The 16,049-nt window shown below is 32.8% G+C and overlaps 1 protein-coding gene across 1 annotated transcript; it reads right to left on the minus strand.

Moving 5' to 3' along the window:
* Positions 1–9,037: 9,037 nt before the first annotated feature.
* LOC118190548 (uncharacterized) lies at positions 9,038–12,428 on the minus strand. Its single transcript, XM_035361282.2, has 2 exons — positions 12,229–12,428; positions 9,038–10,057 (listed from the first exon to the last, which is right to left on the minus strand). The coding sequence occupies exons 1-2, from the start codon at positions 12,382–12,384 to the stop codon at positions 9,038–9,040; spliced, it is 1,176 nt and encodes a 391-aa protein (XP_035217173.2). The 5' UTR covers positions 12,385–12,428.
* Positions 12,429–16,049: the final 3,621 nt, after the last annotated feature.

The raw sequence follows: 16,049 nt of genomic DNA on the forward strand, positions 1-16,049 counted from the left end.
CTTTTATCCCTTGATTCTAAAATTCCGTAAATTTGTCTTTTTTTTTATTTATAGCTGATGGGGAAGCGAAGTTGAAAGGAAGTACTGACCAATATTTCAAGTACTGATCATTAGGGAAAAAAAGGCCTTTAGTTCTATGAAGTACCTGAATCGCCTAACTGTTTAAGGGAAAGTGTTTGTTTATTGGCAATAAAAATATCCTACTTATTTCAAAGGAAATTATTGAATGAATATAAAATGCAGTTTTTTTTATTAAAATGTTTCTGCATTATTCCCCCCGCGATTTTCCTCTGTATTTACAATGCTAACTTATTTGCTAATTTCCTAGCCTTTTTTTCTACTTATTTTTAATTAAAAAAAGAAAATATGGGGAAACAGTGGTAAATTTTTATTCCGTATCCTACTGGTTTAAAAGAAATATCCTTCCAAGACTTTGTTAGTATTTATGAATAGAATTTGCATTCTTTAGAAATTTTTATTTTCATTTGAATTTTGAATTGAAAATATATTGAGTTAACCAAAAGTACGTAAAACGTATGAATGCAGTACAATTTTTTTAATGTAGCTAAATAATAGTTAATAAATGTTCTAATGTAAAAATCTTTTTCAAGTGTTCTGTTTTCAGATGAGCTGCTTTAAATTTTTAAATATGAATAAATTTATGTAGAATAATACAAGAGAAATACGATATCTGGCTTTACAGAACTATTTACAGTTTTTTGAAGCACATATATATTTTATTTATAAATGAAATAAAGACTCAATTTCATATTTTCATCATTTCCGCATTTTAAATGGTTGCAAGTAAAACAGTATAAGTTTGAAATAAAATTTCTTAACACTCTATCTTATGTATTTTAACAGGAGGTAAAATACAGTGTCTGACAGAGAAAATAACGTGCCATGAATAAATTATTTGATAAATTTGACTTTGTACATAGTTAAATAACCAAGCACTTACAAGTAATTTAATTTTAAAAAATGTACAAGATAGTAGACAGAAAATTCTCATTTCGCGTATTACATTATTGCATCTAGTCATTGAGCCCTTGAATAATATCCTGTGGTATCCGGAAAAACTTATTGTTGACATGATTTTACAGTTCATCTTTCGTTTCAAGAGGGAGCGGAGGTATTCCATCATATTCCACGAATGCTCATTTTGTGACAGATCAGGTGAAAGTTCTGGCTAAGGTATCACTTGCACTCCTTTAAGTGTATTCACGGTTAGTCGAGCAGTTTGTGGCCGGATGTACTCTTGTTGATAAATGGTCTTTGGGAAGCCTTGAAGGTATGGAACAAAAATGTTTCTGCAGCAAATTATAATAATTTGCGAGGGAGAAGTGATTTACATCACTGATTGTTACTGCATTTTACATAGCACTTTGTCACATCAATTACAATTGTTCATGATGATGGCTTACTGTTAATGAAATCATTAATAAAATTGCTAGATATTAAGGACATTAGAACCAGGAGAAAGGAACGCTATTACTTAGCAGACAAAGTCTGCCCTACATAGATTAGTCCCAGACCCTAGAGGCTCTCCAAAGGAGTCGGGCGGCAACCGGCCAGGCCAGCCCGCCCCCACAGTCCAAGCGACGGGGCGACCAGAAACTCACATTCCACGACCCCACCAGGAGGGGAAGAGGAAGCTCCATGTCGGGGAGAATTCTATGTCAATGTCAATACTATGCGAAAAATCAGGCACGATGCAACGCTTCGGCCAAGAACAGAACTCTGCCCTTCCAGGCCGTCCACCTGGCAGCGCCGCGAGGAAGGATATGGACAGCCTAATATCAAGGCTCCAGACTCCTGCTGGCAGCCTTAAGCAATCACCAGGCCCGACAGCAACGCACCGACCCAGCCGATCGAGGCACTGCTCCCAAGACCTCCACCACAGCCAGAGGAACAGACACGACAGTACCAGTACGGTCCCTGCCAAACCTGAACCAACCTGAAAGAATGAACTCGGGTTCCAGTTCTGTGAAGACAAATTATATACCCCCGTGGTTGAGACTGCCTAAGTACAAATCCTAGCCAGTATTTCCCAGTTTTTCCTGAGTCAACCCCGGGAGGGGGGAGAATTGGTAGATATGTAGTATCTTAAAATCATGCTCACATTCCGCATACTAATCATCCGATTATTATGCAAAAATGCAGTCAGCTGCACAACAGGTTAGACGGCAATGATTTTACCCCTTCATAATGAGTTTCCCCTTTGTCAAATACATGTAATAAATGAAATGATGCTTGTTTTCTGTTTTTTTAATTTCTTGAAACTAAATTTCTATTTCATATGCTGGTTAATTTGTTTAATTCATTCTGGCTAAACAGCAGGTTATCTTCTTAAGAAGGAGGTTTCTGTGTTGGTCTTTGTAATGAAAAATGACTTAGATTCATTCTATGCACGAGATAATGAAAGAAAAAAAGGGAACTGGGACCTTCCTAAGAAAGGAGACATTCTAATTGTTAGTTGGATTTCCATAGTTCAGGGCACCACAAGGACACATCAAATGAATTCAATTTGATAAAGATTCTAAATGAACTTCCTGACCAGTTTCATTTAGAACTAATTGTTTGCTGCATTAATCTGCTTGTATGCTGTCTGTCTTTTCAGCTTATAACAGGTCTTCAAAAAATTTTAAGAATAAAAAAATTTAATCATATTATGTATTTGTATTATTTTTGTACTAATTATTTCATTTTTTAATGACTAAAAAATCAAATTTTCTTTTTCATGTTGACTCTCTAATATGCACAGAAAATAAAGTTCATGAAATTAGTAACGCAGAAATTTGCTTTACATGGGTAGGATTTCAAAAAGGGAAAAAAATTATTGAAAAGAAGTTTGCTTGAGTTTTATTTTTCAGACTGAAAAAAATATGGGAAACCTGTTGTTCAGCGAAGTTGTTCTGCATCCTAGCGTACTATGCAGGTATTAAAAATCAAATAATCACAACATCCAACTTAATCTTGCGTTTTCACTGGAGTAGTGGATACGGCTGGAACTAAATTACAACTATGTAACTAGGGCAATTATATCTATGCCTTCTACGAGATTTCCTAACCACTATACCGTCTGGGCGGTAATTTTATTTAAGTACATTCATATAATCAAAATAACACAGATACAATACATTTTAGTAAACTTTACACAAATACATGCATAATGCGTTGAAGGGCTAAAAGAATTTGTGTTTTTGTACAAGTACTTTTGTTCATTTTTGCATGGATATTTCATGTCCACTATGAAACATGCTATCATAAATAATAAAATAATAGTTTACATAAGAATGTTAATTGAAGAACACTTTATTTAAAAAAATGTCAGTTTATAAGATATATATGTAAGAAAAATAAAGAATATGTAAAAGATTAAATTAGCAGCGTAAATTAATTTCCCTTCTCTATTCTAAAAATAGCAACAACTATTTGCACTGCGTCATTTCGAGAAAAATCTATGTCACATGATTCTTACGTAATTCTGGTGATGTAAATTGAACCAAACCAGCCAATAGTAATTTTAGAGCAATATTAACTGTCCAATCAGAATGTACTGAAAACCAAAACTAACTCAGTCTGAATTAGATTTCACCCTGAAAATACGCACTTTCTTTCTACGCTTTCCTTTAGCTGGACTGCTGTCTGTCTGCTGCTGCATTCTTGCTACAAAGTTATCAAAAATGTAAGCCTTTTGAAAAAGGCACATTTAACGTGCCGACTTGTGTGTAGCCGCAACATGTTGCTGAAAATAAAACTGAAGATTTAATCTGCCTTTGCCTTCAATTTCCTAGTCATTATGGATCAACACTTCTACGACATCAAAATTCCTGCTCCTGAATAGATTACATATATATATATAATATATATATATAATTATACACTTTATTTAAAATATATTCACTGACCAATTTTTAATAATATTTTATAAAAAAATCTCAATTTACGAAGCTTACAATAGATCATTTACAAGGAGTTAAATTTTGATAATAATAAACACACTTCTAAAAATTGTGTTTAGTTATGGTATCTAAATTTTGAGAATCGTAATCATACTTCTAGAAACTGTGTTTAACAATGGTAGCTGAATGTTAAGAATCGTAATCATATTTCTGGAATATGTTTTTAATTATTGTATCATGTTGCGACAATATAGCTCTTGCATACTGGCTGCACTAATGCTTCATTTTTATTCTCAACACTTAATTCCCCCCCTTCGTTTGCATTTTTAGCAGAGATTAGTTAGTCTAACATTAAAGCTGTTTTTTAAGAGTTTACGTTGTGCGGGGGATGGTAGAGGGCTTATAAACCATCTTCGCTTTTGGCGGAGTTTGCGCTTTAGAATGGGGGGGGGGGGGTTGAATTGGGAGTGAGTTGCCTTTTGGTCTGGGCTGTTAGCGCTTTTCCAGCTTCCACCGGAGCACCGTGATTTTCACCCGGTTGGGATTCTTTTCCCATCAAGCGTGACTCAGCTTTTCGGGGTGACGGGCTGTTCGACTTAAACTTTTGGCGGAATGCTTGCGTCGGCGGACTTCTTGCCTTTTCCCTTGACTTGAAAATTTTCGTGGTCAAGCCACTTAGCGAGGACTTGGTCCATTGGCGATTTTTTTCCCACTGTCCAGTCACTGTGGTACCGGGATGGATACATGCTGCTTTTGACCTGGAGGATTCTTCCAGGCAACTAACAACATGGGCGCGCGCCTGGGTAGCCCGTGAATTGTCTAGGAGACCATAACCAAAGTGTGTAACTTTTCCCACGGTCCAGTCGAGTCTAGTACGGGGGTGGACATCTGCTATTATTTGCCTTGAGAGTTTGTCCTCCCAACTAACCGTATATGCGCGCGCCTGAGTAGCACGTTAGCTTCGTGGGAGTATCACCAAAGCGCGTAATTCTTGTCCCGTGATCCAATGACTTTAGTACGGGGGTGGATACCTGCTGTTATTGAGCTGGAAGGTTGCCAGTGCAGTTAACAACATAGGCCCTTGCCTGCGTAACCCGTGGGCTGTCTGGGGAACCATCACCAAAGTGTATTGTTTTCCGACGTTCCAGTCGACTCTAGCACGGGGATGACACCTGCTGTTTTTGAACTGTAGCTTTTTCTCTCCCGGCTATCTACATAACTGCGCTCCTGCGTAGCTCGTGGGCTGATTGGGGAACAATATCCAAATGGCGTAATTCTTTCCCACTGTCCAGGCGACTGTAGTCAGTACCTCCTATAAACGAAGCCACGGCACGCCGCACACTACGTCACTAAAGTCGTCCTTATGTACAGAAAGCATGGTTGCCACATGAAACCACTTATCGCTGTTATTCCTTTAAGAGGAGAGAAAATGAAAAGTAGTTTTTATTTCCTTGCATAAGGCTTACTATATCGTTTGGTTTTAAATATATATATGTGTGTGTGTGTGCAAATATATATATTCCGATTTGATTTCATCGACTGCATTTTCTAATTTCAAATACCTAACCTTACTTTCCTTATATATTTTTATGCTTAAAATAATAACAGTATAGTAAAGAAATTAATTCAACATACTTCAGATTAGTAGTAATAAATATATACTGAATATCTGGCTGATGCTGGTTTGCTTTCTGAAGAATATATATTTTATTAATTATTTTCTTCCTTAACAAAGAGGATAACGCATAATTAAGCAAGTTTACAATTGATTAACACTAAATATCCTTAAATTAATTTTAATCAATTTTTAAAGGCATTTTCTGTTTCTCATAAATACAAATTTACACATAATTGTTTAGTCATTTTCCGCTTTTTTTTCACTTCAGTGTGGGACTGAATTTCTTAACCGATGAGAAACCTGGAGAATGATTTGAAAAATACTATTTTTTAGCATCTATCAATATTTATTCATTGGTAGTTTTAAAATACGGTAGCAAAACATTTCATATATTTAGGCATTTTAAATTAGATCATTATTTGAGAATACATAACTGCATCTTCCCCAATAATAAAAAAAAGAAAAATTGTAAAAATTCAACAAACTTGACACTTGCTAGGAATTCAAAATTCTTGTGTTTCATTCTTATTGTTAAATGTTTGTAACACCCCTTTTGTCTAATTATGTGCATATAATTTTTTTTTGTAACTTGTAAATTTTTGTTCCTGAAAGCATTTCATTGTAACTTATTTGAGAATTTTTTAGCAAATGATAAATATGAAGTTTATATATGTATTTACTGGAATTTTTATCAGGGTAATTCAGTAGGAACTTTTAAAACATCTAAATAGATCAAATGTCCTCAATTCTTAGAATTGAAAGAATAACAAGTTTTATGTATTTTCCTATTAGAAATGAAAATAAATATAGCCTGATTGTTAAGATGTAAAGTAAGATTTAAAATTTTCAAAATAATTCAGATTTTTATTAAAGGAAAGCAACACAATTAGGATGCAAAACATATAAAAAGGATTTTATTTATTTATTTTTTTTTTGGCCTGAATTTTTTGTACCAGTAAATTTATAACTGGAAGTAATAGGAAATGGCATTGCATACTACAGTGGGAAAAAGGGTGGGATGACTATTTATTTATGTAACTTGATACTACTTATTTTTTATTACAGTTAAGTCTTTTTAATATCAAAATAGTTTAGTATAACTGCATGAAGCCTTACAGCTGGGAAGGATTAAAAATATTTTTTTACTCAATTTATTTTTGATAAGTTTTCCCCTGTATATGTACAACCACATCATTAGAAATTTTAATTCCAAAGTATTTAATTTTAGTTTTGACAGAATTTAGCATGTATTACAATGAAAATATTGTATAAGAATACAGTGAATTTCCTCCATAAAAATGCATGAATATCTATAAAAATGACTCATATGGAATTGTAGGTAAAAACAAACTGTATTTTCTTCTTACAGTGTAAAATTAATGTAATAAACATGTCTGCTTCAATTAAAATAATATTAAAAAATTGCAAGATACTGATTTCAAAATCTAAACAATAGTAATATTAATTGGCAAAGTATTTTATCTTCAAAAATCAATATTTCTCTAGTTTACAATAAATACACCTATTTTGCACAAAATGATATTATATAAGAGACTTAACAACTTTAGCACTTTACTGTCATAATTAGTTAACTATTACAAATGCTTTTTTTTTTTTTTTTTTTTTTTTTGTGTGTGCATGCATTTTGAAAGAGTTGGTAAAGATTTCACAACACAAATAGAAAAAGCACTATTTTTTTATTTAACATACTATCTACATTCTGCAAAAAATATTCATTTAGATAAAATGAATTACAAATTAAGTCTGAAGATAATAAGAAACAATAGATTAGTGTCACTATCTTATTTTATAAAGTTTACTAACTTATAAACATAGTATATGTCATTTCTGCTGTATACATAATTATTTTTTTAATGTTTTCAATTTCCGTTGCTTATTTAAATTGTTACTTAAAAGATTATCATTCAACTTTTTGCAGTAATTATTTAGAAAAATATTCGTTGATGCTTGTATGATGTTTTTCAAAATAATTTGAGGGTCATGAAGTTTAGGACAGTCATTCAACTCTAAAAAAAAATTTTCATGAAGTAAATTTAGAGTAATTTTACACACTGTAACTCGTGGATTTGCCGAAAATAAAAATTTTTGCTCATATTCATCTGAAATAAGTTTCTTAACAACAATAAAATTGTATATAACAGCATGTAAAATATCAGGATGAGGATACATAAGACCTCTATCAAAAACCTTAATCCATGAATGAATATTTTCATCGTTTTCTAAAGCTAACTCCTTATCAATAGTAATATTGGATTTACATACATCACATTTTAACTTTTTTAGCATACTATAACAGCAATATCCAGCTATATAAGTCAAAATAGGTACATCCAATTTTATGTCGTGTATATCACTATCTTCAACTGTTATTTCATCTATGAATGTTTGTACATCAGTGTCATCAAAAGTTTGTTCTTCAGTGTCTTTAAAATCAGATACATGAAGAGGAATATTTCCAAATTTTGAAGAATTTATTAGGGTTGGTAATGTACTCTGAAGTCTTAATTTACCCTCTATTTCATAAACCTGTCTGATAGAAATATTATGGTGAGCTCCAGCCAGTTGCCTGTACTTACCAAATCTAGCCTCTAACATATCTGTTTGTATTTTTCCAAGTAAAAGGTATTTAAAACCCAACTCATTTATACAATACCTTGATACCTCAATTAAAGCATACGTTGTATGGTATACTGCAAAGTGAGTTTCTTTGGTTAGGCAACCAGAGGTTAAATTCAAATTTTTCCAACTATCTAGCCAATTCAAAAAGTTATTCATAAAAACATATTTTTCATCATTTTCTGCCACAGTGAAAGGTGTTTCAAATACATTATTTTTATGAACCCCTTTAAAAATAGATTTCACATTTACAATTGACCACCATATGTTTATTATTTTAATAAAGTTTCCAGTTTCTTGGAAATTTATTATTTCTTTCTGCTGCCCAAAAGAAAATAATGCTTCAACAACATTATCATTAAAAATCTGCAATGCAAGCTTTACACTTTGTTTTTCTAAGTTAGTTGGATATAGAGCTTTTATTGTCAGACCATAAGCATACTTTAATAACTTACCAGTTTCAGATTCATGTAATTTTTTAATACAAGAAAAAGATGCAGTTTCAATATGTGAAGCATCATCAAAACTTGGGAAAAACATACTCTGATTATTATTTTTTTGATTTATCCAGTTATTTCTAATGCATTTTAAAATATGCACTGTATCAATAATAAAAAACATTGGCCTAGATTTGTCAACAGGGTTTTGATAAACAATACTAACTTTAGGTGGTTCGGAAAACAGAGACATAGCCTTTTTATTAATCGAATTATTGTCAGTGACAATAGCAATAATTTTAAACCCAATATTTTCTAATCCCACAACAATTTTTTTAATATAAATATACAAATTATCTGCACTAAGTGTTTTCACCGGCAAAATATGTACAACATCCTTATAAACAGATAATAGGCTGCGAATCATGAAAACATATGCACTAGATGCAATTATATGCCATTCCACACAAATTACCACCTTTATAATCAAATGCTTGATTTAGATGAATTTCATCAATCATTAAAATAACAAGCAGATCTTTTTCTGATAGTTCTTGAAATTTAAATTTTATGTAGCTTAGGAACTTTTGGTTGTATTGTTCATTTATTGGATATATATTAAAATCTGAAAAAATTTTCTGAATGGTCCGTGGATGAGGCATAATAATATTTTCTGAATTTCGAATAAAATTATATGCATGTGGTGAAATTGTGTGAAGTAAAGTGGAAAATATTAGAAAGTCTGCAGAATACCTATATTGTTGTTTTTCTGAATTCAAGTTTGATAGTTGCTCAACGAGAAAATTTATTTCATTGTTTTTATGTGGAATTTTCTCTTTTAAAATTGTCATTAATTCATTTACAATTTGTAAATAATTTTGAATACTGTCTTCAGATGAATCATTTGAGGCAAATAGGTCTAATTTCTCTAAAATACTTAAAAGATCTTTAAGGTTGTTAATTTTTGATGGGATTACATATTGCTTCAGTGATTTAATAGGTATATTTCTAATTGCTACAGATATATTCAAATTACAATCAATCAATAATGATTTTAGAATTCTTGGATGATTGTCATTAGAAATATTAAGAATCATAGTATGTATAGGCCTGTGTATAACTATCCAGTTATCTGGTAAATTCACAGTATTAAAACAAATTTTTAGTTCATCTAAATTATAAAACATTTGTTTTCGTTCATACTCTTCCTTTTCAGCTAAGCTACAGGCTAAGGCTTTTTCGAGTGCATCTTGTTCTCTTTTGAGTCTTTTATGCTCTGGTGATTCCCTTGATGAAACACTGGAACTAAGATGACTCGGACCATCAGGAAACAGACTTGGAATTGCACCATTCTTTAAACGAGGATATGACAATGGTATAATGATCTTCTTTCCAGTTTTCTCATCAAAGAATTCAGTTTGCCTCAGAACATCCTCTTGCTTGAAGTGAAGTTCACACACCTTTTAATATGAAAAAGAACAAATAAATAAACATGTATCAAAAGGTTAAACAATTATAAAATCGTAAGCATTCGCCATCCTTTAAATACATGCACAGTCTAATAAGGGTTTTATTGTATTTTTATTTAATCATGGCAAAGCACTCAAGAGCTATCTGCTTAAGGGAAGGGTTACCGTTGTGGAAAACATTCATCATTTAATTTCTTTAAAAATAATACAGGGCGATAATGTTTGGATGGTAACAATTTGAAGAGATATAGCCATTTAAAGTGCACAACGCAAAAAAGTGATGCAGCCATTTAGAGTGAATAATGCAAAATCTTAAAACAAAACTATTAACTCTTTTGGGCTAAAAAGAGCCATGGATGCTGTCATAAAGTTTTGAAAAGTGCAAATAATTAGCACATGTTTGTTGTCATATGTCAAATGCATATAACATAAGTAATATTTAATTGATACATCCTCAGGTAACATACAATTGCTCATGTATATATAATTGCTACATCCTAAATATTTCTTTCTTCAGTTATTTGAAAACAACACTTGGTTATGGAATTACATTCAAAATGGTGATAATACAGTTATAAAAAGAATAAGATTAACCATCAGTTGATGGATAAGAATAAGATTAACCACATTCATTCGTACCATTCAAATATAAAGTTACTGGCTCTTTTTCTAAACATTTTTACAAATGATATGTTCACAACCAGAAGTACAAATTTACTTGTGTGCCTATGAATGTTTATATTTAAGAGCATAAAACATCATTAGTCATTAAAAAAATTCATTTTTCTTGAATTATTGAAAACATGTATAAGTGCTAAAATATGATACACAAAGAAAAAAACAAGAATTTGTATATTTAACAGTTTATTTGCAGTAATTAAATATTTTAGGCTATTCTTATGTAATTTTGGAGTGAAATATTCACATTCATCAATCGTGTTTGACATTGTATTACTGTGGAAGGCTCACTAGATTGCTTATTTTCCATATAATTTTCTTAACTTTTTTCAAAAATTTTAAAAGTTATATAACTTATTAATACAATGAAACATTTTCATATTCCACTGCAACAAGTATAAATAAACAAAACCCCTTATATAAGTGTTTTTAGATAAGAAATTAATGTAAATTTCAAGCCCACAAGAACTTACTGCCAGTAGCAAGTGAACCACTGTAACAAGGTAGGTGTTATTGGCATAAGAAACTCGTACTTTTATAGATGTGTGTGTGCATGAAACAATTTAATAGGCTATAGGATTTATGCTAACATGTAATGAAAACTAGTAAGCTTACAATCTTAGGCAATATTATTTGAACAGGACAGTTTAATTTAAACACCTTGTAACTTATTCCAGAAATTAAAATAATTACTGTCAAAACTAGTCCATTTATACGATTGTTTTCTTCTACATATATTTCATAATTTTTTTAAGGATTTTAGAATTAATAAAGTTCAGAACATTGCATAATTAGCATTAATTTCCTGTTCACATGAGTTACGAGCAAAATGCATTCTCAAATGCTCCTAGCATATAATAAAGGGGCATTGCATACATTCAGTTTTAAAAAGAAAAAAAAAAAATAAAAATAAAATAGGTGGAACGAGACTTATCTAAATCAAAAGAAATAGTATACCCAAACAGTTAAATACTTATATCTAAAACAACTTTAAATTAACGGCTTTAAAATTACGACTTGAAGCATTTTATATTTATCTACTTAAAGTTATAATATGAACTTTATAAGGTTGGTGGATTTTCTTTTGACTAGTTATTGAGAAAAGGGTCCATTTTATAATCACTTTAAAATTCAGTATAAGCTCTGTATAACATAAATTCCTGAAAGATTAATCAATCCCAAATCAATGTGCGTGTTATAAAGATCCCGACGCCGAAAATATAAATTACTGAAAGAATTCATTAATAATACTCATTCATAATGGGATAAGAGAAATTTCTGCCTAGTAAATAAATATATAACTATGCTTGTATAGAAAGTAATTAAAACTTGGTTTTATTTTCTATGGTTGAATGCAATGGAACTTTAGTAAATTATTTCCCTTGCATTGAGAATTTTTTGTTTTCGCATTTTCAAGTCATGTTTCTTTCAATGACATTAATCTTTCAGGAATTTTCTAATTTAAAAATGAAATGCATGCTTACCTTTGAATGTTTCGTAGGCTTGAATCCATCTTTTCGTTTGCAGTTCCAAATCCATTGTTTTCTCAGTTGTTCTTCCGTAGGAAAACTAAATACAGCCACCTTCGGGCCATTCTTATAATTTCCTTTGCATGTTGCAACACAGCATTTATGTGGCATAATAAAAAATAAATAAAGTCATTTAAATGAAAAATGTTCTATTAGAGCACACTACACTTTCAAACAACAGTCAGTTCACTACGCTACGACACCGAAGTATATTCTTTCATTCTTTGCCACGAGGAAGATGGTAGGAATGACGACTTAGATGACGTCAGACCGTTCAAGCAACCCTAGAGGCTTGGCTTCGTATATAGGAGGTACTGCTGTAGTACCGTGTGTAGACACCTGCTGTTATTGACCTTTAGGACTCCTTCAGCTAACTACATGCGCACACGTCAGCATAGAGTGTGGGCTGTCTGGGGGCCCCCATGAAAGTGCGTAAGTGTTTTCCCACGTTCCAGTTGACTCTCTTACAGTGGTTGACCCATGCTGTTATTGGAGGTTTTTCCCACCGGCTTACAACACGGGCACCACCTGCTTATCCCGATGGCTTTTTGGGTACCATCACCAAAGTGCATATTTGTTTCCCATTGTCCAATCGAGGCTAGTACGTGGGTGGAGACGTAGTGTTGCTGAGGAGGTTTCCCCCACCCAGCTAACAATAAGGGCGCTTGCCTGCGTAGCCCGCGGTTGTGTGTGGGTGATTACCCATGTGAGTAACTGTTTCCCATAGTCCTGTTGACTATAGTACATAGGTGGTTACCTAGTGTTATTGACCTTGACGTAAAGGATGCCCTCAGGGCTCCTGCAGTGCTCCCCTGCTCTGGAATATTATTGTGGATAACTTGCTGAAGCAGAAGTTTCCTCAAAATGTGGAATTAATTGCATATGCTGATATGATATATTATGATTCTTATGAAACACGATTCTCTTGAAAAAATGGAAAAATTATTTGATGAAACTGCTCTAATACTAAGTGATTGGCAAAAGAAAGAAAAATTTCAATTTAATATTGAAAAAATATGTGCATTGTTTTTCCCCAGAGGAGGTAAAAAGACTAGACCACCAAATTTGAAATATCAAGTCAAAAGAATCAAATTTGTAGATAATATGAAATATCTTGGCGTTATGATTGATAACAAATTAAATTTTATAGAAATTTTAAGTTGGTACAAAGACGAACTGATCTGATTTTATTAAATTATAGAAGAACCTTTTCAGCTGAGATTTTAGCCTTGAAATCCTCCATTCTGAAGAAGATTTACTTAAATGTAGTGCTTCCAATCATCATGTATGGAATTGGAGCCTGGGGATTCAGGGCAGGGGAAATGGTTAGATTACGGATGAAGTTAGACAGTATTCAGAGAGCTTGGGGTTTAGCTTTAACCCGATGTTTTAGAACGGTGTCTACCGAGGCCGTCTTTGTGTTGGGTGGGCTGCCTCCTCTCTCAAGTTTATACGAATTTTATTATGAGAAATTTTTATTTAGAACTGGACTAATGGAATTGAAAATGTATGAAGATTATTTAATTACAAAGAATGTTTTTGAAAAATTTAATTTTCATTTAATACATCCTTCCAATAGAATTGGTTTTGTTTTTGATAAATGTAATCCAACTGTTGATGTGCTTGATATTTATACAGATGGTTCTGGGGTCGGAGGGAGCGTAGGAGCTGCTTTTGTTGTTTTTTAGTATGGAACTGAGGTGGATTATAGAATATTTAAGTTGAACATATATAATTCAGTTTTCCAGGCAGAAAGTGAAGCGTTCAAACAAGCCTTATTATAGATTAAAAATACCTTGTTTATACCCACGTCTGTAAATATTTACACCGACTGCCTGTCACTTCTCCATGCGCTCTCCCGCCCAGACAATTTCAATCCATTAATTGTCGAAATTACGTAGTGATTCGACGTGATTTACGTAGTCATTTAGAAACTTTGAGTTCATATTTAAATATTAAGCTACATTGGGTTAAAGCCCATATAGGCTCTATTGGTAATGAGAGGGCCGACAGCCTGGCCAAGCAGGCGGTCTCAAATGTCAGTGCAATGGATATTGAAGTAACAGGTTCGAAGAGAATTGCAATTCGAAGAATGAAAAAATTTTACGTTAACAAATGGAAAATACAGTGGTTCTCTTCACCTAAAAACAAAGGATTTATGGAACTAATTAAAATCACAAATAAAATGAAATGTATGAACAATATTGATGTTAATCAGGTTTTAACTGGACATGGTAGGTTTCTGTTCTATTTCAACCGATTTAATCTGCAGGAAAATAAATTATGTAATAGTTGTCAGGTTGATGGTGATGCTAGGCATTTCGTGGTTGATTGTAGTTTAACAGTCCCTATTAGACAGATTTTTAACATTACTAATTTTAACGTAAGTGTCATTAATTTTAAAGTTTTTAAATCATATTCTATTGCTCTAATGAAGTTTATGAATGAAAATAGGGCGCTAGTAGGAATCTTCTGTTAAAATTGAATTTTGTATTTATATGGGTTTTGGATGTCTGTGGTGTTCTAGGTTGTGAATTTGTGTTTATGGATTTTTTTGTTTGTTTGTTAGTCTGTAATTTTGTGTTAGATGTGCTTATTTAGTTTTGATTTAGTATTTTTGTTTGTTGTTTGTGGGTGGCTGGGTTACTGGCTGCCCTCATTTGTGGAGATACGGGGCCCCTTCTTTTGAGCTATGGGGACACTCGTGTCCAGATGGGCTGAACGGAGCCTCCAATTCTTACAATTCTTACCTTGACATATCCCTCACCCAGTTAACAACATGGGCGCGTGTCTGCTTAGACCGTCGGCTGTCTGGAGGAGAGTTACCAAAGGTAAATTATTTGTTTGCTTAATTTTAGTTGAAATAGAAATGAATTATGTGCTTATAGACATAAAATGTCATTCAAATTGGAATTTTTCACCATTCAGCTCGGTAGGAATGAGTTTTTATTTTTTGGTTTAGATCAGGGTTTCTTAAGCGTTTCGCTGTGGGGACCTGTGGAGGGGAGGTAAAACCCCTCGCGATAAGAATCTCTGAGGGCCTGCAAAAAAGAACTTTTCCCTTCTGTTTTTACAAGTTCGTGTACATAATTTATTCATCGCCGAGATTAATGTTATTGCAACGCTATGTGCATAGTTTGATTCATTAAAAGAATTTTATTTTTCTAAATGGGCGTTTAGCTGTTAAATGGACCCCGAATCGGTGACCCGGACGCATATGAACACGCAGCCTTCTGATCTGGATGAAAAAACTTCAATTAATCTTTTTTTTAGAGTGTCATAAGCATCAATAACTGGAGGAGGGCCAATTATATCATTTACCTGATGTAAGATGTCGGTCTCGATGTGACTTATCACGATATGATAGTTTGTGATACCCGTAGTTATCCCACTGTTAAAGAATTGGTTGTTAATCTAGCGAAACCAAATGCTTGGATTATCTTTCCAAAACGGCTGTACTTTAACTGAGATTCTGTTGATTTCATGTGCTTGCGTTTAAACGATAGTATCGTCGTTAACAGACATGTTCGAACGACTAAAAGCGTGTTCTTAATACCGTAGTCACCAATTTGGCGTCTATTTATCAGCTATACACCCAAGTTAAGACTTAAATAAATGTTCTCATGTTTTCCTGCGTGTAGATGCAGTAAATCCCTCGTTGCATACACCCTACACTGTTCCTTATAAAGTGCTTCAACTTAGTGATAAAACTTGAACCATCTCTGAAAAAGGACGATATCACTGTGTCTATCGACAGGGTAGAACCTACTTATTTG

Source organism: Stegodyphus dumicola, chromosome X1, assembly GCF_044657685.1.
Source record: "Stegodyphus dumicola isolate Sdum_Otavi_A_Nest chromosome X1, ASM4465768v1".
NCBI classification, from domain to species: Eukaryota; Metazoa; Arthropoda; class Arachnida; order Araneae; family Eresidae; genus Stegodyphus; species Stegodyphus dumicola.

What these genes read in the sequence shown, in the direction of transcription:
- LOC118190548 (XM_035361282.2), bottom strand. Translation starts at nt 12,384, where the DNA reads ATGCCACATAAATGCTGTGTTGCAACATGCAAAGGAAATTATAAGAAT. An exon ending in AGCCTACGAAACATTCAAAG is followed by an intron (nt 10,058 to 12,228) that starts GTAAGCATGCAT and finishes TCATATTAAAAG; the next exon opens with GTGTGTGAACTTCACTTCAA.